Raw genomic sequence first — 25,463 nt, forward strand, 5'->3', positions numbered from 1 at the left:
CAATTAAGAAAACGCTCTTATAATCACACAAGAAATCATTCATGTTATCCTCAACACATTGAATAATAGCATTACAAAATTGTACAAAACATGTATCTGGTTAACTAATTGATCTCAAGATTGGTGGTCCTTGATTACACATTTGAATTTTATTTAAGAAAATAATAAGAAATGATTAGCATATTTTTAGTGAATGTCAATAAACATTAGAATTCTGGAAGAAAATTAAGGGTTATTTTTAACTCAATTAACCATTAAGCCAAGGGTCTAAAATTACACTAGTAAAACAATAACTAGAACGTTTAGTGGACTGTCAATGAATGAATTGAAACGGGAACTTCACATGACTAGGTTCACTTTGTATTAATGCATGATCATTTTGAATTACAAAAAGTAGCCTCCGTACAAAACCCACACTAAAGACTGATAGCAGAGACATGAGGGCCTGAGGTGGTTTAAACCCTGTTTAGCTCTGTTTTGGATTTGCAATTTTGTATCCCTCAATCTGTTTGATTTGAATAAACCTAGCTGTTTCCTGACGTTTGGAATGTTTATATTTTCAATTTACTGTTATTCTTTATGGTTACAAATTATTTACACTTACTGCTTGCAATACAGGCCTTGTGTACATCTGAGTTGTGCACCTTATTGATCACCTTAATTGTTCATATTTTATTCACTCTTTATGTTTTCCCTATTTCCAACATCAGCCTACTACAACTGCTGCATACGGATTGATCTGTACAAATTGTTTTATGTCATCTCAGTGCAATTTTTACATTTTTCTCTGTGTTATGTATTGGTATAACATGGCCACATCTAGATTATTTAGAATGAACATGCAATGAGTTAAGACACAAAGGCCAGTCTCAAAACAAAATGAGACAGTAAAACAGGACCTACTAAATGTTCCCTTATGACATCAGTTGTTGTTGTTCTTTAATGGGTAATTGTCCTATTTTAAATTAGAACAAACCAGATGACATACATCTTGGCGTTCACAAGACCCAGGGGGAGCTTCCCACTTTTGTGTTACCAGTGTTTTTATATGTTCCTTCATTTCATGGTTAAAACTTTATTTGTTTGTTTTTTCTTGGACAGATTTAATTTCAAACCTTTATTTATACAGATAAAATCCCATTGAGATCATTGATCTCTTTTCCAAGGGAGACCTGTTCAAGTAGTTCCACATGAAACATAAAAGCATAAACAGAACAACAAAAGGACATCATACAGCATCATTTACATAATTATCCACATAAGCAGGTACCAACAGGCAAAGATTGTTGCCTCTCTGAGCATTTTGCGCAGCTGTCGCTCGATCACGTGTACAGTAGGCGGAAAATTGTGTACAACAGTGTTCTGATTGGCCGTTGCTTAGATACGTCACTTGATTGACAGCTTTCCTGTTTCCGGTTCATTCCGCTATGAGCAGAGATTCGAGAAGTTGCCAGTCACAGGAGCCACAATGGCGTTTGTAGTCTCCTTCAGATAGGGCTGTGGATAATATTAAATCCACTAGCATCGCCCTAAATATAGGCCTGGTTGATTCCCAGAGCCATTGATAATAAACTGGAACATCTACTGCACACGAAAATACTATGATTTCTAAACAATATTGAATTTATAGTGGATAAAACTTGCATTAAAAAGGGAACATGTAAACAGTACCAACCGGGTCAAGTTTTCATTTTGTTCGAGAAACGAGCTGCTTTTAATGAAGGCATTTGCTTGTTTCTGAATGCTTAAACCGTAATTCTGTGGAATAAAAGCACCTTTACTTAACTTGGCACCGAACAAGGACACCTTTCACAAAGGGACTTTTTCTTTTTTACGAATCAGCTCGGTAGCCGCCAAGCATTAGCTAGCGGTGCTAGCTATATTTGAGACGGAGACGACCCCACAATGCTCCGATGTCTGCTTGGGATCTTTTTCATCCACTGACTAATTCAAAGTACTATACTTTACAGCACTGGAAAACTACCTTGTCATCTTTCAGCTTTGACGAACTATGTTGGGGATCTCAGAGGAATGAATTGGCTTTGAGGAGGACTGGACGTGACAGGCCTGGTGTGTTTATTTTGTGTATTCTTGCCCAGTTTCTGCTTAGTAACACGTTTATTTTGGCATTTGGAGTAGCTACTGTTCTCTTGTGAATGAATTGCCTGGACCACCGAGGCCCAGTCGCAGGAGAGGCACCGACGCCGGCGTGAGGGATGCCTGGGTCGGACCGACACCATGGGACCAAGAGGAAGCCGGAATCCAGCAGCCTTAGCGGCGTGCCACAGCAGACCCAGGCCTCGACTCGTACCTCCGCTGGAGACAAGACGAGCAAGGAAGGCAAGGTGCTTGTAAAATCTTCAATGTCCGCTTCTTCTACAAAACGCAAACGGCATAAATTAACCAAACATAATCGGGAATCCTCTGCACCTGGAGCCGAATATGTTACCCTCGGCGATGCGGCGGCGCCACCTGGTGTCAACACGGTGAAGCCTCTCGTGGAGTACGACGATATCAGCTCGGACTCGGACACTTTTTCAGACCCACCGTCCTCCAGGCCCTCGGAGAGGGGGGGCGGGGACTTACTGGAGCCGTCACCAGACTACGATAGGCAGGTTGCCGGGGCAGAAACAGGTGGCATGGAGAACAAGGGACACAAACATTCTCGAAAAAAGCCCAAGGACCCCAACAAAGTTAGAGACCCTGGGAATGGTGAACGTGGCATCAAGAAAAAGAACAGCAAAGACCACGAAAAAGGGGTTGCTGTAAAGAACAAGGAGAAGGCTGCCTCCTCAGGTACCTCCTCCAAACGCCATGTCCAGCCAGAGGGTGACTCTAAACGTGCGGAGCTGATGCTCACCACACAGCCTGCAGCCAGTGTAGGTAGTGCTACTTCCTCCACATCCTCATCTCGCAGCAAGGAAAGCAGCCGCTCAGGAAAGACTCGCAAAGAGAAGCAGCAGCGGAAAGAGGGCCGAGCAGCGGAGGGCAGCCAAAGCTCCTCCCAGAGGAACCGAACAGACAAGACCCACCGCAAGGCCTCCAAGAGCCTGAAGTCCAGCCCTAAGGGCAAGTCTTCGAATAGGGGTAGCCCACGCAGGAAGGGCGCAAATGCTGCTCATTCACCCAGTCCCAGAAGAGCGGCTGGCAGCGAGAGTCCACAGGCCAGTGGGTATGGACAGCAGGTGGATGACACCTACTCCAGGCGGAGGGTGGCCCAGCAGAGCCCGAATCCTTATGGGGACACTTCCCGCCGCAGCAGACAGAGATCAGACAGCCCCTATGGCAGCAGACACCGGTCCTCCAGCTATGAGAGGGACAGCAGCCCATACTCAAGGAGACGCTCCATCAGCCCCTATGGCACCCGCAGGTCCTCCAGCAACAGCCCCATGTCTCGGTGAGTATAAACTGCAGGTTGGTCTTTACATCTTAGGGAATAATAGCTTTAACTTAGAAACACTTGTTTATTGGAAACGTGTTAAGTATCTTCAGGCATGATGACATAGAATACCAATTTAACCCTCAAGTCATATTTGGTATTATGTTTGCATAGTGAAACTTGATTTGGTGTTTTATAATTGAGCTTACAACTATTCCAACTATATGATTATAAAAACCTGAATTGTAAGTTTAAAGTCAGGCAAACTTGTTGCACTTGCAGAGTCCCCAACCCTCTAGCAAAAATAGTTACTGTTAATGAAAGCTTGTCAATTATCTTAAACACCCTATACTGTAGACATAAGCCTGGGGGTGAAAACATGAAAAGGCTGAAAAGGTACTGTCCACACGTGACCGCATGGTTTCACTGCAGCTGTTTAATTTTGCATTGCAAAATGTATACCACAAACTTTGGCTAACAGGACATGGTCAACTCGACTTCCTTTTTTAAATCACCTTTCATACAAACATGCAGCCCTAAGTGATCCAAATTAGAATAACAAAAATACAAATGAATTAATAAAAGCAAATTACAAAAAATGTAATCCCATGATTGTAGCTTAAAAAAAGTAAGGCTATAACATCACCACTGACAACAAATTAGGCCATAACCATCCTGGTCAAAGCCACTAATTATTTCCAGTTGCCACAGTAAGGCATAGAGCTGCAGCTTGTGATTTAACAGTAAACGGTTCAAAAACTCACTCTTAACAAAGCTCTCTTTTTTTAATGTAGAAATGCAGTATATTAGAAAATGTTTATGGCATTATAAAATGTATTTCTTTTGTTTAGCCGCTCTGGCCGCTCCAGGAGTCGCTCCCCGATGCACTACTCGACTTCTCGTCGCTCCACCTCTCGTCCCCGTAGCAAGAGACATACTTCCTCTGTTGCAGCGGGGGCCAGCTCCCACAGCAGTCGGCCAACGAGCCGCTCTCCCCCCTCCCGCCTGCCACTCAACTCCAGCCTGGGAGCAGAGCTAAGTCGCAGGAAGAAGGAACGGCAGGCGGCTGAGGCGGCTGCTCGTGCTAGTGGTGGTGCTTCCACCCCTCCTCCGGCAGTACGTAAATCTGCAGGCACCTCCGCCCTAAGGCCCACTAAACCTGCACCTCCCCAACCAGAAAAAGACTCTGCAACACCAGCTGAACCTCTGCCCGCACCACCTGCGCCCTTATCCCAGGATGCTCCCATCGCTGAAGATCAGTTCTCTGCACCTCTACCTTCCTCTTCCACCTCATCTCCTGCACCTCCTCCTCCCTCTCCTCCTGCGCCACCCGCCCCAGTCATCCAGATTCCTCCACCGCAACCTCAGGCCGAAGCAAGTATTCAGCCTCCTACACCCTCAACCATATCCCAGGCCAAATCTCCAGCTCCGGCTCCTCCACGCAGCCCTGTCCGCCAGATGCCCCTTCACAAGACGTCGACTCTGCCTCTCCTGCCTTTACCACCTGCACTGCTGGGAAACACTCAGGGGAGGTGAGTACCCCCTCAAGGTTACAGACATACACTATACGTCCCACTGGTCCTAATGCATCTCTTATATGAAGTGAAAGTGATGATTTGTGCAATGAATTCTATCCCTTTTTGCCACCAAACCATACTTAACATCATTATGACTCCAGAGTCATCACTTTTTTTGTTAAGTTGTGACAAGTTAATGCTATTACTTCAGACTCTTTCAGTTGTTACTTAATTCCAATCATTTTTATACTGCAACAAATATAACGTCACACATCTTAGTTTAAAGTGACGCACTCCATTTCATGCATCAAATTTGGATAAATAGGTAATAAGTATATTGACCCTTAAGATGAGCCATTTTGTTTTCAAGTGTCTCCTTAATGCAAATATACCAAAGTACAGTACATGAAACAAAACAAAACCACTCGTGCAAACAAAAGTTCTCCCAGGTCTTGCTACTTCCACACCCGATTCCCCCCAAAAATGTAAAATGCATGTATTTAATGTAAATGTTCACATAGAAACACATGAACTTGAGCCTCAGGTTAAAAAGAGTACATAACAGACTCACAAACAAGTTACTATTGACATTTTCCCCCCATAATTTGCATAAATTATCATAATGTTCTTACTGTATGTTAAATGCTCTGTTAGGCCCCCATGTTTAATCTTTCTAAGCAGAGTAAGAGGCAGCTGATAACTTTGATAATAAATGATTACAAATCCTCTATTAATGTAAGGTCCAAGTCCCATGCTCTCATGGTCTGCTCTGTCCCAACCTTAGAGTTACATTGTTGTTCGTCCACAGTTTTAAGTATATATTTAATGTTTGTTTCTCTTGTCGCTTCAACAATTTATACTTTTCTCTAAAACTCTTTTTATTTTGTTCCGTCAGTCCAAAGAAGTCCACCCCTCCTCAGAGGCCATCCAGGAAGGAAAAGGAAGTTCGCAGCCGGACATCACTGATCGACCTTCCTTTACCGCCCTGCCTGCCTGGAGGCGACTCATCACCACCACAGTGCCCCATCCGCCAGGCCACACCGCTACCCCCGGCAGTCCTTAAGAAGAGACCAAAGTCAGTTTCTTTCATTACTTACCCCTGTCCAAACTTCCCCTTCTTCATCCCAAATCAAGTCAAATTTTTTATTTTATTTGATGGTTTACAGGATTTGCTGCGCGCGATATGGTGAGCGCAAACACACCCAGAGTGACTGGGGCAAACGCTGTGTAGATAAATTCAATATTATTGGCATCATAGGGGAAGGCACCTACGGCCAAGTGTACAAGGCCAAGGACAAAGAAACTGGTAAGGGAGTTATAGCTAGACGTGAGTCACTATGATACTCCAATGTGTTTAATGTAAATACAGGCAGAGTGTCAATTCTCATTGTGATATGTTCTCTTTTTAACATGGCAGGTGAACTGGTCGCTCTGAAGAAAGTACGTTTGGACAATGAAAAGGAGGGTTTCCCCATCACAGCCATCAGAGAGATCAAGATCTTGCGGCAGCTCAAACACCGAAGTGTGGTCAACATGAAGGAGATTGTCACTGACAAGCAGGATGCACTTGACTTCAAGAAGGACAAAGGTAAAATAATCTGATATTTTATGCCATAACTGGGTAACATTGACACATATACACAGTAGGGATGCACGATATTGGTTTTTTGAAACCGATACCTTCCTGCTTCTCAAGACCGATACCGATAACCGATAATAATATAATTTATATATATATATTAAATGTACCTGTGGTTTTTGCACACCTGGTGGTAAAAAAAAGACTAGTAGTGAGCAAATGACATGAGCATTACTACTATGAACAAAACTAACCCTGGGGTCGTCTCTGGCAAACTTCTTGCCTTTTTCAAAAGCCTCGTCGATAGGTAAAAGCCCCGTTGCCTTTGCAGCTGGCTTTGGATTCGCCGCTAGTTTAGCAGCGCAGGCGTCTCCGTACGCTTTTAACACACCATCGTAGCGATGTCGATGTTTCAGGTGACTAATCAGGTTGGAAGTATTATAGCTCGTTGCCTTTTTCCCTCCTCGTGGAACTTCTGCATTACATTTGTTAATACAAATAGCAAGCGAACTATCTAACTCTGAAACTTTGAAATAGTCCCATACTACCGACGACATGTTTGTTTACTGTCCTGGCTTCACGGCCGCACACCATTTACGTCACAGCCAGGCATGAGTTAGGGAGTGCTGGATTTGTGAAAAACTCCCCTCTTCCTAAACCACTAACACCACAGTACTGGCAAAACGGGAGGAGCCGAGTAAAAAAACAAGCGCCCCTCATCCCAATCCACCCACACCGCAGTATTTTTTTCCTTTTTTTACCCAAAAAATATATTGTATATTATCGGGGCTATTAATACTTTTATCGGGATGACGTCATAATTCCTAATATCGGACCGATAATTATCGTGCACCACTAATACACAGTATTCTAACCTACTAAGTTGAGGCTGCGTGCTATATGCATACAATTGGGACATACTACTGCAACTTGAACATTGACCCTTTAGCTCAGATATCCCCTGTTAGGGCTCGACATTATAAATGGCCCGCCGGCCCGGAAGCACTATTTAGACACCCCGGGCCAGCATAACGTACTTTCCACTTGCCCGCTCGGGCCACTAAAAATATTGCTTTAAAAAAATGTCCTGAGGTATTGGTATTTTGACTAGCAATTTTGTTAAATTGTTTCGTTTATCAACGCTGCAACATAGCGTTCCGTGAGTCGGTTGTCGTTGTTGGGGGGAAAGCAAACAGCTGTTTGCTGCAGAGCGCAGCGTGAGCAGGCTCCCGTGAGCGGGAGCGCGCTCCTTCACTACAGACTATCGCGCCACCTAACCATTCACCAAAATGTTTTTAATACCAGCGGTAGCCGGGCAAAAAACATCTTCAAATAAAAGAAAGTCACCGGAAGAGTTAAAGGAGAGTGACAGGGAGCATGAGAAGAAGAGGGAGAATGAGAAGAAGAGGGAGAGAAGGTTTCAGCTTGATCGATGGAGTTGGCTTCTATAGAGTGGTACAGTGACGCATCCTAAAACCCTTTTTATAATCTATCGATTAGAGTTATGATTCGAAAATTATAAAAGTAGGGTAGACATGTGGAGATTATCCGGCTGAACAAAACGTGCATTTATCAAACAGGTTTGTTTTCCACAGACCTTATTTCCAGTTATTTTCCAAAACCCTGTGGAGAAATCCCATTGCTTTCTGTCGAGGGAACCAGCAGCTTACTTCCTGGTTTTAGGACTCGTCACTGGCTGCACCTCTCAATATGATGCCAATATAAACAAGGTCTTCTGTCGGCTCTGTACATCAATGCCGACCTATGCTGACAAGTAAGTGAAGAGTAGAAAATAAAGGTATTGGCTTTAGGGAAATGTCCCATCAGTTTAGGATAATGAAGGTTCTAATCAAATCAATTACATAGCCATTACATGTCTAACTCCTAATGACAGGAAGGCAGAAAGTGCATTTTTAAAAAGACATTTTTAACAACCAAAATATCATTATTTTAATAAACCAAATATGAACAATTGAGGAAAATGAGGAAGAACTGATGATTCAAATGTAGTACAAGTAGTAATGTAGTTGGTGCATAAATTGGGCTACTATTGCAACAAATGTGTTAATTTTCTTCATTATTAGTCGATTTCTTTTTTTGGTGGACGAATGCTCCGGGCCAGTGGTTACAATGGTGTGGCCAGTGATAATACAATTCCACCGGCCCGGAGGGCCAGTGGCATTTTACCCTTAATGTCTACCCCTGCCCTGTGCAATGGATTGTGGGTAAGTAAAGCCAAAAAATAATGCCACCAGATGCAGAAGGTCATCCTCAAATCTTTGGGCATATAGCATTTCACTTACTATTTATTTAAGCATACTAAATATTTTCCTGGCATACTGACTAATATGACAGTATGGTTTTGAATAACACCGTAGGTAAACATTTCTGAGCTGGTCAAAGTACATGACAATCTTTGTGCCACATGCCCAATTCTCTCAACCCGAGACTTCAAGTATCAGGCTGTACAAATTGTAGACATTTTTTAAGCTTCACTTAAACGGTCACATACAAAATCAACATTTACAATGCTGTACAACTTTCTTTTTTTTTTTATCTCATTATACAATTTAAACTCTACTTTTGCACAGTTGCAGATATAATAATTAGGGATGGGAAGGATTAATTTAATATTCAAAATGATTCAGGTATTCGAATATTTTTATTTATTTTTATTGTAATTTTTGTTGCGAGGGGTGCCTAAGTTGATTACATATTATCAAATGGAATTATTCAATGTATATGACAGTGCCATAGCTAAGTGTGTTAGTGTGTTTTTCTCCGCTCACCGGTCCCTCAGTGGGCAGAGCTGCAGGTGCTGATCTCTCTCTTGCGTCCGGTTATACTTCACTCGCGTTTATGTCCAAATCCATCAGATCTAGCTAGTTCTAGCTAATGATATGGCTGCTGCCCCTCCCTACACGCAGATCACGCAGACTCAAACCTCATCTTATGCCCAAATTCCAGCTGAGAGGGTCTTCTCTACAGCTTGCCTGATTGTGAATCGTTTCCGTACCCGCCTCTCCCCTGAGTAGACATGCTCATATTCTTAAACAAGAATGAGTATTGAATAGCTGCATTCTGTGTAGGGCTGAACGATGTACAGTGTCATGGCGATAACCGCGATATGCGCATGCGCGATATTCACACCGCAGGGACGTGCGGTTTTATTCATTTTTTTTAAAAATGCTAACGCACTTTAGCACACAATTCAAAATAAAGATACCCTTATTACTTATCGAAACTGCACATACAATATATCCGATTAAAGCTGAGACTCCACAGATTATTTAAGTATAGTATCTAAGCGATCCGATCTCGCAACAGGGGAAGCAAACACAGACATCACAACACGTACCTTTTACGGGAGATCGTCTCACCGTAGCTGTCAATCTGATCAAAAGACGTGTTCAATGGCATTAAAACGAGAAAAAACGCGGCTGAATCAGTTGATCCATAGGTTGATAATGTATCTGGCTTTGAAGCAATTGTTTATAATCCATAATTCCATTCCAACAGTTAGCTGCTAATGGTACCCACCAGAGTGTATGCAGCTTCCGGTTTTGGCCACTCTCACTCCTTATTTGGTAATGTGTTTGTGTTATACTGTGCTGGACTGCCGCATAGCCAAGACCGGAAGCAGTAGCCACTCTGGAGGCTACCATTAGCAGCTAACCTTTGCTCTGCGATTTTTACATAAAAATGGAATTATGGATTATAAATGAAATAATTTTTTTTATACAGAGATGTTAAAAACCTATAGATTAACCGATTCAGTCGCGTTTTTTCTCGTTTTAATGCCATTGAACACGTCTTTTGATCAGATTGACAGCTACAGTGAGACATCTCCCCTAGAAGCTACGTAAAGGTACGTGTTGTGATGTCTGTGTTTGCTTCCCCTGTCCGAGTTCGGATCACTCAGTGATGATACTATATACCTAAATAATCTGTGGAACCTCAGTTTTAATCGGATATCTTGTATGTGCAGCTAGGATAAGTAATAAGGGTACTTTTATCTTGAGTTCTGTGCCAAAGGGCGTTAGCATTTTTCGCTTCATGAGACTTGTGTTTTTGTTTTGGTAAAAATGGTTTGTAGCGTCAGTTAGCTAAGATTATTTCCGATAATCTGGTATAACACATTAATAGGTTCTTAAATATTAAGATCCCCTGAGACACAGTGTCGTGAAAAAAAAAGTAAAGAACCCGCCGGGACTTTGGGGCTTAACAGGTTAAAAAAAACGCAATATATACCCCAGGGGGGGGAAATCGCGATGTCAGTTTTTTTCAATATCGTGCAGCCCTAATTCTGTGCATAGGCCCTGCTATAGGTTGTTGATCTGTTGTAATAGGGTTACGTTGCTCTAACCCAGTGGTTCTCAAACTTTTTCTGTCATTCCCCACTTTGAACAGGTGGGCCTTTTCAAGCCCCACCTGTTCCTCATCGCTCCAATAAAATGGTAGGCCAAGCTTAAAATTGTCAAATGTATCGTTCTATAACAGGGGTCTCCAACCTTTTTTAGGATAAGAGCTACTTTCAACAACAAAAAAAGGTCGTGAGCTACTTTTACTCCTCTTTTTTAGTTTTTTTGCAGTGTATATATTTAGCACATTTTAATGTTATTATATGCTTACCTTTAACCTTTGTGTGCTGTTTGGGTATGTGGGACCCGTTTTCAGTGTTTACTAAAAGAAAATCTAATTATTTCAACCTGCTTTATTTGGGGGGGGGGGTGGACCTCACATCCTCTAGGGGGGTCCAGGGGCATTCACAATCTGTTGCACTTTGAGCACAAAATGAATTTATGGATACAGCTCTCAACACTCATGAAAGAGAGCTGTATACTTTTCAATAATCCAAACATCTTTAGAATATGATCACAACCAATAACAAATCATTTAAAATGTTTATAATTTTTTTTTCATTTATTATTAATAATAACGTGTGCATAGACATTTTTCAGGGGCGGACTGGCCATCTGCATAAGCAGTCTGCTCTGCACGCAGGCTTCCTCCAAGTTTACAGTAAAACAAACTGGTGGTGTGACCAATGACCATTTACAATTATTTAATACTATTACTAGCATATATATATATTTATATATATTTTGGTTGAAACTAAGCCAGGAAAAAAAAAAAAATACATAAAAAAAAAATATATATATATATAAATAAAATCGATTTTTAAAAATAATATTCGATTATGGAGACTGTAGCGAATAATCGCTGGCATCCCTACTAATAACTAGAGAATGCAATTCCTGAAGAAATTGCTAGTGGGAATGCTTTATGCTGAAAAGCTGACGCTGAATTGCTATTCTGAAATGTAATGTGTAAGAAGAAAGTGAAGAATTTAGATTGAAATGATACATGAACACTGGGGGCTTGAATGTGTGATAAGAGAAGAAAATAAAGTAAAAAAGCTTGGAAAAGCAGCAGAATATTTGAACTGCAAACTATTGAACTCATTTGATGACGAATGATCTGTCGCCATGGCAACGGTATTTGATGACACCCCATAATACGCTTGGATGTTTTGATGGCTGCATCGTTACCAAACCTGTGAAGTTTTGGGCCGTTTGGAGCATTTTCACTGAAGTTATGAGAGAACCGCGTTTCATAGCGAGCATTGTGTATTTGAAGAAATTTCAAAACTGTCACGTAGATGTCTTCATGGCTGGACTGTTAGCACACGTGAAGTTTGAGCACTTTTTGACCATTTTCATAGGAGTTATAGCAATATCGTGTTTTACGGCGAGGGATGCCATGGCAACAGCTTTTGAGGAAAACTCACTAATGTCACCTGAAGTCTGGTGGTGTTTTGACCATTTTCATTTCATATTTTGGCGAGGGATGCGTTTCCATGGAAACAGCCTATGGTGAGATCTCAGATTTGGCGTAGAGCTGTTGAGGCATGGACCGGTGATATACAAGCAAAGTTTGTGGGACGATCGGACCGTGTCCATTGGAGTTACAGCGACATCTTGTTTTATGGTGAGGGATACGCATCATAATTGACGTAAAGCTGTGTTAACCATTATCTGAAGCAGAGTTTCCGTTAGCCGGTAAAATATGCTGGCCGGCAAATCTAAATCTCTCCAGTCAAAATGTCCGGTCAAAATTATTTTCCCTTAGCGCTATACCGCATCAGTTGCGCCACTTATGTCATAGACAAGAATAGTATGTGACAGACAAGAATAGTCAATTCTAATGTCTAACATTTAATGTGGAGAAAGAGATGTCCTGTATTCCTGTATGGGTTGATTGTGCGTTGATCTGTTGGTAATGCCTCGGGGTTCCGGTGGGCATGTAAACAAATGCATAATGCTATACTTTGCGGCCTCACCCGGTTGCATAGCGACGCTTATTGTTGAGGTGTCTTTTGATAAGCAGGTAGTCCTATCATTAGCTAGAACTAGCTAGATCTGATCGATATGGACGCGAGTAAAGTCTAATCTGAAGAGAGAGATCAGCTGCTGCTGACAAGTCGACACGGAGCTCTGCATGATCACCTGCAGCGGTGAGCGGAGCAAAACACACACTTCAGGTTAGAAAATCACACGTAGCTATTTTAATTACCTCTCAAACTACCTATATAACTAGTAATATAAACTCCTGTGTTACTGTACACTTTTGAATAATGTAGTTAATCTACTATAATTAGTTTGTTTAATATCGAATCATATCAATTTGTTTTTAAAGCTCAATAAATAACAAAGAAGACCTTTGACCGGCACTTTTCTCATTTTGTCCAGAAGATTTCAACTTTAACGGACATGTTGACCGGAAAAAAAATTCTAATGGAAACTCTGATCTGAAGTCTGCTGCTCTGAGCATGTCAGTTGGAGTTATGACATCATCGTGTTCCATGACACAGGTGTTTATATTTGTGCTAACGACTTGTCCAGAGATCAAAGGTTTCCATGGTGATGTGCAGTAATCAGTGAGAGGAGAGCATTTTCATTGTTCTGAATGAGATGAAACCTCTTACATGTGAACATTTTGTTGAAGAACCGTAACAGATATTGATGACATTTCAAAGCGTGAAGCATGTCTAGGAACTTGAGCACCTGAAGTGTACTTTTTGTAAATCAAAAATCAATTTAGCGAAAATGAAGGCTATTAAAAAGTATTAAACGGCATCTTCCAAGGTATTACTGTGACGGGGTTCTATTTGTCCGTTCGAAACACTGGCCCAGTCGGTTGTTTTAAGCTCCAAAACTTTAATCACAGCAGCATAAAAAAAAATAGCGAACAGCACAATTTAAAAAGTCAAAATCAGGCCGTCCATCACTCACGGAGAGTAAACGTGTTCTGCTGTTGCCTTCTCTGCAACGATCTCTCGAACACGTCCCAGCTGTTGCCTTCACTGCAACATTCCCCCGAGTGACCACCTCCAGGGCCAAACCCCGTCCCTTTTGAACCCAAAGCCCCTCCCACCAGGCTTACCGTCAACAGGTGACACAATTAAACTCCAAACCACATTGTCAACAAAAAAATCCAACCCAAACATAAACAGGTTAACTACAATTTAATTTAATTTCAAACCTTTATTTATACAGATAAATCCCATTTGAGATCATTGATCTCTTTTTCAAGGGAGACTTGCTCAAGTAGTTCCACATGAAACATAAAAACATAAATGGAACAACAAAAGGACATCATACAGCATCATTTACATAATTATCCACATAAACAGGTACCAATAGCTTCCGATTGACTAGCATCCAACCGAGCTTTAAAAACATTTAGTGGCACCAGATTGTTCAGTTTCCATTTAATTTGCAGACTATTCCAAGACAGAAGAGTAATCATTCCCCATAATTAACAAAGGCAAAATAAATAAGAAATTGCATGGTTCATTTCACAGAAGAGAGCAGGAAATGTTTGGTGTGTCGGCTGTCAGTGGCGGAGTCAGTCACTCTGTGATCCGCTCTGTCATAATTACATTTTGTAGCTTGTTTTCAAGAAGTATATAAATTGTCCAAAGAGGTTGTGATTTTAAATTTGCCCTAATGTAATCATTGCGTAGGTGTGTAGTCTGATTCTGTGTCGTTTATTTATGGCATCCCGTTGGATTTTAAGTCATCTGAACAGTACATCGCACGCTCACTGCTTGATAGCGCGCGATGTCCTGACTTCAGGATTCCTGCATATACCCTGGGTGGGGAAAGATGAGGCTGAACTTACAATGGGTTTTAATGGAGACATGTTGAACGTTTTTGTCACTTCATGCCCTCAAGAGGCATTTTGTTTAATTATTTTTGCTTAATATTTTTTAATTTTTCAAGCTACGAGATGTTTTCCTACGTTTCTCATGAAAGATTATGTCTCAGGAATGTAGGGTTTGGGAATTATGGCAGGTTTAAAAGAAAATATGAAGGCAAAATTAAATCTGTTTTCCACTCTAGCTGTGACATCACGCACTGTAAAATCTGAAGAAGGCCTCTTTACCAAGGTCTGAACAATGTTTAATATCTCTAAAAGTACGAATCAGATTTAAAAGTTGTGTTACACGAATAATGTCAGAAGGATGTGTAACATTTTAAAGTTGGAATGACGTTTCTGAGTGAAAGTATGAAGGAGCAGTTGAAGTTGCATGAAGATTGTTCAAGTCTGAAAAGTTTCTCCATTGACTTCCATGTTAAAAATGTGATGAATTATGGGATGTATCTCTGGAATTATGAAAGTTATGAATGATAAAAGTAATAGCCATCGATTCCCGATCTAGCTGAACGTTTTGATGTTTGAACGGAGTTTCTGCGATGAAGAAGAAGAGGTGCAAAATAACCCGGCGGAATAATAAAGAATTTTGTGCGTAGCATAACAGATAGTTGCAATGCTGTATCAGCATTCCCACTAAATGACAGCTTAACCTTCTCTATATCGCCTCGTTCACACAATAAATCAACAATACAAATACAGATTATATAAGCATTTAGTTCAAATGCGATTCAAAATGCTCAGGTTTTACACCTCTTATGAAATGTAGACTACATTTATTACGGAGTTTATGTCCGAGCCAACAGACTCACAGATCGTTGGCTACTGAGAGATATGCAAAATACACCGCATGTAGTACGACACAAACCTCCGCTGTTGATTTTCAAAATAAAATACAGTAAAACTGGCCGCGGGCCCAAGTTTAACTCTCAGGTCTAAGCCCTTTTTTCACATGTTAGGCTCGCATTTTACATATGCCTGTAAATGATTTTGGTTTCAGTTGTGTGAGCAGGCTCGGATTGGCCATCGGGAGATTTGCTGCTGTTGGTGGGCTGCTGCCTTTGGGGGGCCGCTGGCTCTGGCATAGGTGGGCCGTGGACTTTCACAGCGCCGGTACCGCATCTGCCGCCGCAAACACCCGCCGTTGCCAGGCTCCAGCGCTGTGAAAGTCCACCGCCGTTGCGAGTCTCCAGCTGTAACAGTCCACTACCGTCCGCGAGGCACCAGGTTCGATTCCGGCCTGAGGTCCAAAACATTTCTAAAAAATAAATAAATAATAATCTTGCGTCCTTTCGTGCCCCACACTTTGAGAAACGTTGCCCTAACCTGTTATGTTGTTAGTGTATGATTCCTCTTTAATTAAAAAACCAAGTTATGTTTTAAGCATGAAAGCTGTAGGCCTATAGCTGTCAACTGTTCAAACTGTGATCACCAGTTCAATACATTTGACAAAAGTTTTTGCAATTTCCACTGCAGGACCTAGCACGGTATGGTTAGGCTTTGGTAGGCCAGGCTCACTCTATGCTGTGTTTCCATTACAGTTTAGTTTACTGGGGTAGTAACTATAGTAACGCAGAGTAGGCGGGGTGATTGGCTGTTCAGCGGGCGGAGCAAGTACAAGTACAAACCACAGACTGTCTGTGTCATGGTGAATACAGTCGCTGGTTTATTGATGTCTGTAGGCCGTTGTTGTGAGTGTGGATGGAGCATATACAACGTTAGCTTAGCCTGATCGATCCCATTCAGAAAAACCCGCATAAAAGGTTTTTCGCCTGCCGTCTTGTCTGCAGACTGGTATCAGTATGTTGTTACTTGTGCATCATTTTAAAACGTGTATTACAATTAAATCACGGTAAAATATGTTCATTTTGTTGTAGTTGTAGCCCCCTTGCCAGCGATTCTCTCTGACCAATCAGCAGTCGAGTGTTTACGTCACTAGTTTAGCATATTAATAATAATAATAATTCATTTATTTTATATAGGCGCCTTTCAAGGCTCTCAAGGTCGCCGTACAAACACATAAAAACAAGATACACAATACCTAACACCAGCATAAGAAACATAAACAAGACAATGCAGTATATAACATATCAAATAAATAAAACAGAGGATGTGTGATGGATAACGATCAGGGTGGATATGCGAGTGTGAAGAGATATGTTTTGAGGCGTGATTTGAAAATGGGGAGAGAGTCAGTGTTGCGGATGTCAGGTGGGAGGGAGTTCCAGAGGCGGGGTGCAGAGCGGCTGAAGGCTCTAGACCCCATGGTGGGGTATTCAGCCTGGTTGTTTGCCCGGTAAGAACTTTGATTTTGGAGGGCCAGAAAAAAGGTAAAAAAGTAGCCCTGAGCCGGAACTACCCCTAGTGGAAAAGCACCATAAGGGAACAGACGAGTTATATTCATCACAGACAGTTGATTTAAAAAAAAAAAAAAAAATACTTTGTGTTCAAATTGTTCTAAAGATGTTATTTGTGTTGGGGTAATGATGTCATAAATTATAATGAGTCTGTTAAAAGCTTTATTCCAAAATCTCAAGCTTAAAATGTAAAAATATGAATGATGTTTCCCAGTTCTGAATCTATCTTCCTTGGGTTCAGGTGCTTTTTACCTGGTGTTTGAGTACATGGACCATGACCTGATGGGCCTGCTGGAGTCGGGCCTGGTCCAGTTCTCCCATGAGCACGTCCGCAGCTTCATGCGCCAGCTGATGGAGGGGCTGGACTACTGCCACAAGAACAACTTCCTGCACAGAGACATCAAGTGCTCCAACATACTGCTCAACAACAGGTAAGAACAGGAGACATGGACACCAGAAGTGAAATATTGTTGTTTAGCTATACATGCAACTTGGCTTTTACAATAAATTGTTTAGCAGTAACGGCTGTTTCAAATAACAGTAATGAAAGCAACTTCTAACAGACACTTGCTTTTTACAATTCTGTGTCCTTTCTACAAACATAGAGGATACAAGTGAAAGCTAGAAGATAAACAGAGCATTTAGAGCAGATGTCACCAACTGGTCGATCGCGAGTGTGGTGCGGGTAGATCGCGCACTGTTCGAATGTGGTGCGGGTAGATCGCGCACTGTTCGAGTGTGGTGCGGGTAGATCGCGCACTGTTCGAATGTGGTGCGGGTAGATCGGGCACTGTTCGAGTGTGGTGCGGGTAGATCGCGCACTGTTCGAATGTGGTGCGGGTAGATCGCGCACTGTTATAGAAAAAATGTAAAAGAAAATATTATTTTTAGATGTAAGCCTATCATCCACCACCCCGTTAGCAGGTGCCACTTGATTGACGTATCTTTGAGACATTCCCTGTCGCTCCCGAAAATAATAGACTGACTTAAAGTGATGCTGCATATTTTGGAACTCATTGCACTTATGGTACATGCCAACTACAACAAAATGAACATTTTACCTTGATTTAATTGTAATACACATTTTAAAATTATGCCGGAATAACTACATACTGATACCGGTTAGTAAAAAAGCATGAATTAATGCTTTGACAAGTGTGCAGACAAGACGGCAGGCGAAAAACCTTTTCAAATGCGTGTTTTCTGAATGGAGAACAGATCGATCAGGCTAAGCTAATGTTGTATATGCTCCGTCCAAACTCACAACAACGTCATACAGACAGAAATAAACCAGCGACTGTATTCGCCATGACACAGACAGTCTGTGGTTTGTACTTGTTTAACTTTTGTCCAGTTTTTTGAACCGATATGAGGAGCTGTGAGCTCTGTGTGCGAACAGCTAACTGTTTATGTTTTGGTTTTCTGATTCAACGTCAGTGGCTGAGATCCTCACCGCTGATTGGCTACCGCGTGAACGCGTCATTCGCATCAACCGTGTCTGTCTGTTCTTATACATCCATGGTCCGTTCGCGTCTTTGCATTGAATTTACATGTAATCGCGCCGCCCCCAAAAGTCGCATCGCGTCCGGTGTGAACGCACTAATGGATAAAGAATGTTGTTAGAATTTTGAATTTGTCAGAATTGTGTTAAAATAAGTTTTTAATGTTAAATGTTGCACTTGCATGAAGTTTCAGTGGACAAGCCTCACAGTTAAAATGGCACTTTATGTTATCTGCTCACTGCAAGATGTTATTTTTTTCGTTGTTGTTGCTGTCAACAAAATAATTGACTAATTCACTCAAACAAATGGAAAATAAGCTACGTACATTTATATTTAGTATTGTAATGAAGGAATGAATGAAACTTAAAATGATATATGATGTAAATATATGTATTTATCCTTTTTGACATGTTAGATATGTTGTGTTCTTGGTTTAATCAAATTGGAAGTTGCACCAAATGATTTGATGTAATTCAGATGCAATTAGCTTACATAAAAGTCCTCAAATTGGAAGTATGGTCTGGGCCGTCTTTTTCACTCAATTCTGCAATAGGTAGATCTCGCCTTTCACCAAGGCCAAGGTCGGGGATCTTGGGCTTAAAAAGGTTGGTGACCACTGATTTAGAGCAACACTGCAGTATTGCCTCCCTCTCTACAACTTAGCTTTATTTAGATTAATGACTATCTGAAAATTATAATTTTTCTTAATAGACTGTTTGGTCTGTTCAATCATGAGAAAAAAGTGAACATTTTCTATCAGGTCTTATTGTGTAAGCCAGGGGTCGACAACCCTAGGCGCGTGTACCGTAACCAGTGGCACACGATAATAATAATAAGTGGAATAAGTGTGCAAAATATTTAAATTGTATTTCCGGATCCTGAACGAGACCGCCGCCAGAGCGCGTCTCCCCGTTATCTGTGCAGAAGGAACTAATGTGCGCAACGCAGCGCAGAAGGATAACTTCTAGGCCCCGCTCTCTTTAACTCCAGTCGACTTGCTGCTTTCCTCCGTGGTGAAACGATCAGGGGTGTGGTGCTGCCGGAGCACACCGGAACGCCGCGCTGGCACTTCACAAATTGCAGTACCCATAAGGAGCTGTACACATGCCGCAGTTTTTGCGTGGCTGCACTGACAGGCGAAAGAGGTCCATAGCTTCCCCGCAGCGAGGCTCTGGGGAGGCACTTGAATCAGTGTTTAGCAACCTGAATCAGATCAAAATAGCTTTATATAGTTGCAGTAAGCTGTTCATAATTTGTTCTATGCAAACTTGTTATTGAAAACAACCTGTGCATTGTGGTTCCTAACCCCGGTTTATTATGTTTCTTTGTATAGAGGTCAGATCAAACTTGCAGACTTTGGTTTGGCTCGGCTTTACAGTTCAGAGGAAAGGTAAGGGAATAGTTTTTGTGCATATCTACATATATATCCCTGTAAATATAACATAACAACATCAAATGCATAATTTAAACATGTTAATGAAATGATATGAAGTATGAAACGATTATGAAAAATAACACTTTTGCTTGTTATCCAATACTTGTATATATAATTTATTCTTATTGAGAGTGTATATTAAACTTTTTGATGTAAATATATATTAAAGCTCCTGGAGACATGGATTATCCTCTTTATTTTCAATGCATCTCCACTAGATGGCAGTGTGTGTCAGATTGTTGTCAGATATCCCTGTTAGTGAAACCTGGATTGTGTGTGTTGTGCACTCGGTTGTGCACATGCTTTGCAGTGTGAATGTGTACAGAGTCTCACTGTCCTCTCTTCCTGCCCCCAGTCGGCCGTACACTAATAAAGTAATCACACTATGGTACCGCCCCCCTGAACTCCTGCTGGGAGAGGAGAGGTACTCTCCAGCCATCGATGTATGGAGCTGTGGGTGAGTAGACTGTCATGGCAGAACATATCTGTTCTACATTTACATTGTTTCATCTTTAACAATTCCATTGTTTCATCTTTAACAATTCCAATCTATAACTTTTCTCATGTCGTGTAATCTTCATAAACTAATGAATGGGTGTAGTTTCTCTAAGCCCTTTTTTTTTTTTTTTAACAAACATAAAATATGGCCTTTTCATCCCAACATCACTGAAAAAATGAGAAGTCATCAAAGCTATATCAACCTTTTTAAAGAAGATTGTTTACAAATGTTCTTTCTACTTGGTATCCTCTTAATAGAAAACACTTGTAATTGTTGCAGAGTAATCTTTGTGCCACAGAGTCAGTTATTATTAAACATGGGCACCAAGAGGCAAATGAAGCTCAGTGAGATGTTTTAGTTTTCAAGCGGGCTGCCAAAATCTAGTGTATTTATAACAGAAGACTATTTCATGCAAATTGGTTTCTTATCTGTGGAAAAATAACATTGCTGTGAACATTTGCACTAGCTATAATATACTACACAATGTCGAGACTTGTATTATTTATGATTACTAAATCAGATAGGAAATGTTATCTTAAAGGATGTGTTCTAATTGAAATGTATCATATTCAGAAGTAGTATGATGTATTGGTCACTGTTGGGAGTCATTCACAATTTCAGATAATAAAAAGATAATGCCTACACACTTGCTCCATGCCATTTAAGTTTTCCAAAATGTTATAAGGGATGTCATAAATATTTGTATTCAAACTGGTCATAATCCCCTCCCATATTTTTCAATTTTGACACCATTAGTTTTGATTCTACTTGGATGAGTCAACAAAGTATAACAAGTAATGTTAGTGTGCAGGTGCTACCTTTTTGTTATTGATGGAGTTTTTCTGATACATTTGCACCTGCTTAAAGTGTGTATTATTTATCCTCTGAAACTGTTCGTATATAAAACTGTATATTTGTTTACTAACACTACACATTCTGTCATGTCTCAGGTGTATTCTGGGAGAGCTCTTTACCAAGAAGCCCATCTTCCAGGCTAACCAGGAGCTTCTACAGCTGGAGCATATCAGGTAGGCTGACCTTTCTGACCACAGCCCTTTTTTAAAGTAGAAAACTCGACTGCAAACTTCCCACACTGAAGTCTCTGTTTCTTTATCACCCATATTTGCCTTTCTGTCATGTCCCTCAGCCGTCTGTGTGGTAGTCCCTGTCCTGCAGTCTGGCCGGACGTCATTAAACTTCCCCTCTTCAACACCATGAAACCCAAGAAGCAATACAGACGACGCCTGCGGGAGGAGTTTGCCTTGTACGTAGCGCTGCTGAGCGTACCCACACAAACTGTAATCTACCCTTAGTTTGTTTCTGCAGTTTTAAAATCTCTACCCTCTGCACAGTTTACCTTCTGCTGCCCTGGACCTGCTGGACCGAATGCTGACCCTTGACCCCGCGCGGCGCTGCTCAGCAGAGCAAGCTCTTGTCAGTGTCTTCCTGAGTAATGTTGAGCCCAACAAGATGCCACCACCAGAGTCAGTAGCCCCATGGCCGCCGCTTTCACCTTTTTGTTTATATAGTATCATATGTTGTGTTTTGTTGTTGTGAGAGATAATGAAAGAGCATTGAAATACACGCTGTGAATACTTTGTTTGCTTAGGTCTTATCTCGGACTGTCTTATTTTCTTCTTAGGATTTCTTTATTAATGGTTGTACTATAATCATTTTGTTTTTTTGCATACCTCCAGTCTTCCTCACCATCAGGACTGCCATGAGCTGTGGAGTAAGAAGAGACGACGTGCACGTCAGAGCGGGGTGCCCGAGGATGTGCCCAAAGTGCCCCGTAAGGAAACGACAGGGACCTCGAGCGGGGAGAACAGCCGGCCCCAAAGCAGCCCGGCTGTACCCCCACCGCCTCCCCCAGGAAAACCGCCCCCCCCAGTCACCTTAGAGAGTGAGTTGTCAGGTAACGGACACATCTAAATAAAATGTTACCACAAAAAAAAACATGGTTATAAGATATGTACTCTGTGTTATGCGTTTCATTATTCCAGTTTGCGTACACAACGCAAACTGTGAACTACAGAGCAGGCCTTTAATGCATTTTCCCTCTGATTATTCTATCATTCCTCTCTTACTGCAGTTTGCTTTCATACTGATGAACTGCTTTCCACGGAAAAGTCGTTTAGAATTAGACCTCTGTGTTTGCACTGTATTGCATTTTCATAGATTTGAATTGTGGTTGTGTGACTTCGTCCAGGCCTGGGAGTAGCAGCAGACCAGTTGAACCCGACAGAGCTGGCCGTGCTGATGAACCTCCTCCAGGGGCAGACGGACCTCAGCCTGCCCCAGGTGGCCCAGCTCCTCAACCTCTCCACCCCAGAGACTCTCAGCCAGTCGCTGTCAGCCCTCAGTGAGGCCTCTGACCACCAGGGGGCTCCAGAGGACCAGGCCCCCACTGCTGCCAGGTCCCAGCCCCCGGAGCCGCCGCCTGAACCCCAGGAACCCTCGCCGACATCCGGAGACCCCCCGCTCAGCCAGGAGGACCAGGCCAACCTGCTCGCTCTCCTTTTGGGCCACATCATTAAGCCCCAAAGGGAGGAGCAAGGCGATGAGAGCAATGGTGTCCAATCAGAGGAGGCACTAATGCGCGGCTCGTCCGCCTCTACTACTGAACGCAAGGGCAAGTCTGGGTTTAGTCTCTAGATGGTGGTAAAAAAGGCAAACTAAGGTCAGGTGAAAGTCACTGGGGACAAGAACGAAGAGAGCAGAGTAGAGAAAAACATAATAGGAGCTGACTGACAAAAAATTCCTATATACTCTAATAATGACTCGTTAGACTACCTGACAAAATCAACAAAATGGTCAATTAACCATATGAATTGGGCCAATAGTCTTATCATTCATCTCCCACCCCTTCCTTCACCCTGACATTCCTTAAACTCATGCTCACCATCTTCCCCTTTAACCACCTCACACATTGAAAAATGCAGTACTTCGCAAAATGTCTGTCGAGTGTTCGTTGTCACGTGACCCTGGTAACCAGACAAAGGTTTGGTGCACATGGACGTCTCTCACTGGTGTACCCAATAAACCAGAAGAAGGAAGAAAAGGTTCACATTGTATTGTTCTCTTCCACTCCACTGTTCTCCTACTTTCTTGTTTCATTCTGAGTTTTTGTTTTTCTGTATCAGTCCCATCCTGTTCGCATTTCATTTTCATTACAAAGGAGGTCTCATGGATTCTTCACAGAAAGCAATGTTGCTTTAAACCGTCTGTAATGTCCACCTTTTTATGAAGAAAGTCTAATAAATTATCAAGTGGAAATAAATGTTTTGAATCTTTAGGCCTCACCTGCATGTGTTTCTTTACCCTTTTCTTTGTCACACATTTTTATTTATTTGTTATGTTCACTTCAACTCTGATATTAATTCAAATGTTTTTAGCAAGTGAAATAAAACTATTGACTATGGTGCTGACACTGGAATGGTAACGGTCCTGTTTTCTTCGGGTTATTTCTCTTTTCATGCTGCTGAAACCCTTGCCCTCGGTTGGCCTTGCACGGCTTTGGATTGAAAAACGTTTCAAGACTAACCTGTTACAGTGATCTTGTCCTGACCTTTAAAATACTTAAAATATTCCTACATACGTAACCCTTTCCAGCTTTACATGCCCTTCCTAATGTTTCCTGCATCTTTTTTTATTTTTTTAAGGAAAAACAAATTCAGCTGCATCTGTTTTGCATACATTAATGCCATTATTTTGGGACCATTATAGTGAACAACTTCAATGCTTAACTGTGTTAAATAATAACTGATAGTCACGGTAAAACTAAACTTTCTTTCCCTTCTCAACATTGATATCTAAATAGGGGTATTGTTGGAGAGTTTTCATAGGCCTGACATCTTTGTTTTCAGGGCTAAATAATTGTAGCATTTAATGTACCGTATAATCAATGTCAGTGTTGGCAATCTTAACTTGAACTAATGCAAACTGTGGTGCCTACAGACATCTTATGTTTGCCCTTACAATGGTGATGTACTTAATGTGAAGATGCACTTCAAGTGCTTTGCCCTCCCTCTTGTGGTGAAGGTAGGGATGTCACATTATTAGGCTCATTTGATTCTAAACTAAAACGTAGTGAGTGTAAATAAGACATAAAGGGGCAACTAGGCGTAAGGGTCTTTGTGTAGATAAGCCTAAAATTAAGTGAAACATTACATGTCAAATGTGTTCAACCTAATGTTTTGTCCTCCTTCCTGTTTGTCCCCTTCAGATGGTGCAGTATCAAAAAGGAAACCGCTGGTTGCCAACCAGGTGCCTCCACCTGGGGAGCAGCGTCCCCCCTCTCCACCCGGTCCTCCTCCATCGGCTCTCCTCCCTGGAAATGCCCAGCAGGCCGGGTCTGAAACGCAGCCCAGCCAGGACATCAGCCCTGCTGTGGCAGCTGCTTTGCTCCAGCTCATCTCCCAGCAGGACTCGGATGAAGGGGCCCCCCCGCGCAGCAAGGACCCCTCTCCTGCTGCAGAGGCCCGGGGACCGCCCCCTCCACCCTGGATGGCTGACTCCTCACCTAAACCTTCGGCTGCAGCTGAGGCCACAGCAGGACCGAACACAGCAGCACAGTTCCCCAAGGACCAGGACCTCCGCTTCACCCATGGAGCTGCCCGCTGAACCCCCCCCCCCCCCCCCCCTAGTAGGCTATCTTAGGGCAGCTTCAGCAATCCTTGCCTGAAGGACACGCAGAGGAAGAAGACAGAGGGACACCTACAGATTAGGATTCACTGGACCATGAGCAGGTAGTTCAAGTTGAATCAAAGATGTTGTAAGGGGCCTCAGGTCAAGAACATCACTTCCCTCTGTCGTTTTGAATCGGAGAGAGTGTTTGTACCTTTGGGAACGTCACCACCTGCAGTCCCTTTGCTCTCACCCTGACTGAAGGTCCCGACTTGAATGAAGTTTAGCTTTTCAAATTGAGTGCCATGCAGCTGACACTCAAATTTAAAAAGCAGCTTTGATTTTTTTT

General features: G+C 42.1%; 1 protein-coding gene across 2 annotated transcripts; it reads left to right on the forward strand.

Annotated features, from left to right (window-relative positions):
• The first annotated feature begins 1,074 nt into the window (after window positions 1-1,074).
• On the forward strand, window positions 1,075-25,125 carry cdk12 (cyclin dependent kinase 12). 2 transcript variants are annotated; one of them, XM_034088555.2, is made up of 14 exons: window positions 1,075-3,397; window positions 4,231-4,911; window positions 5,792-5,971; window positions 6,063-6,202; window positions 6,314-6,484; window positions 17,294-17,483; window positions 19,888-19,944; window positions 20,345-20,446; window positions 21,439-21,516; window positions 21,636-21,752; window positions 21,841-21,972; window positions 22,186-22,391; window positions 22,698-23,120; window positions 24,714-25,125. In XM_034088555.2, exons 1-14 carry the CDS (start codon window positions 2,217-2,219, stop codon window positions 25,109-25,111), a joined length of 4,056 nt encoding a protein of 1,351 aa, XP_033944446.1. In that variant the 5' UTR covers window positions 1,075-2,216; the 3' UTR covers window positions 25,112-25,125. The 2 variants fall into 2 exon arrangements, with proteins under 2 accessions (XP_033944446.1, XP_033944445.1); XM_034088554.2 differs by having other exon boundaries at window positions 1,076-3,397; window positions 22,186-22,403.
• The last annotated feature ends 338 nt before the right edge of the window (window positions 25,126-25,463 follow it).

This window comes from Pseudochaenichthys georgianus, chromosome 8 (assembly GCF_902827115.2).
Source record: "Pseudochaenichthys georgianus chromosome 8, fPseGeo1.2, whole genome shotgun sequence".
In the NCBI taxonomy this organism is placed as follows: Eukaryota; Metazoa; Chordata; class Actinopteri; order Perciformes; family Channichthyidae; genus Pseudochaenichthys; species Pseudochaenichthys georgianus.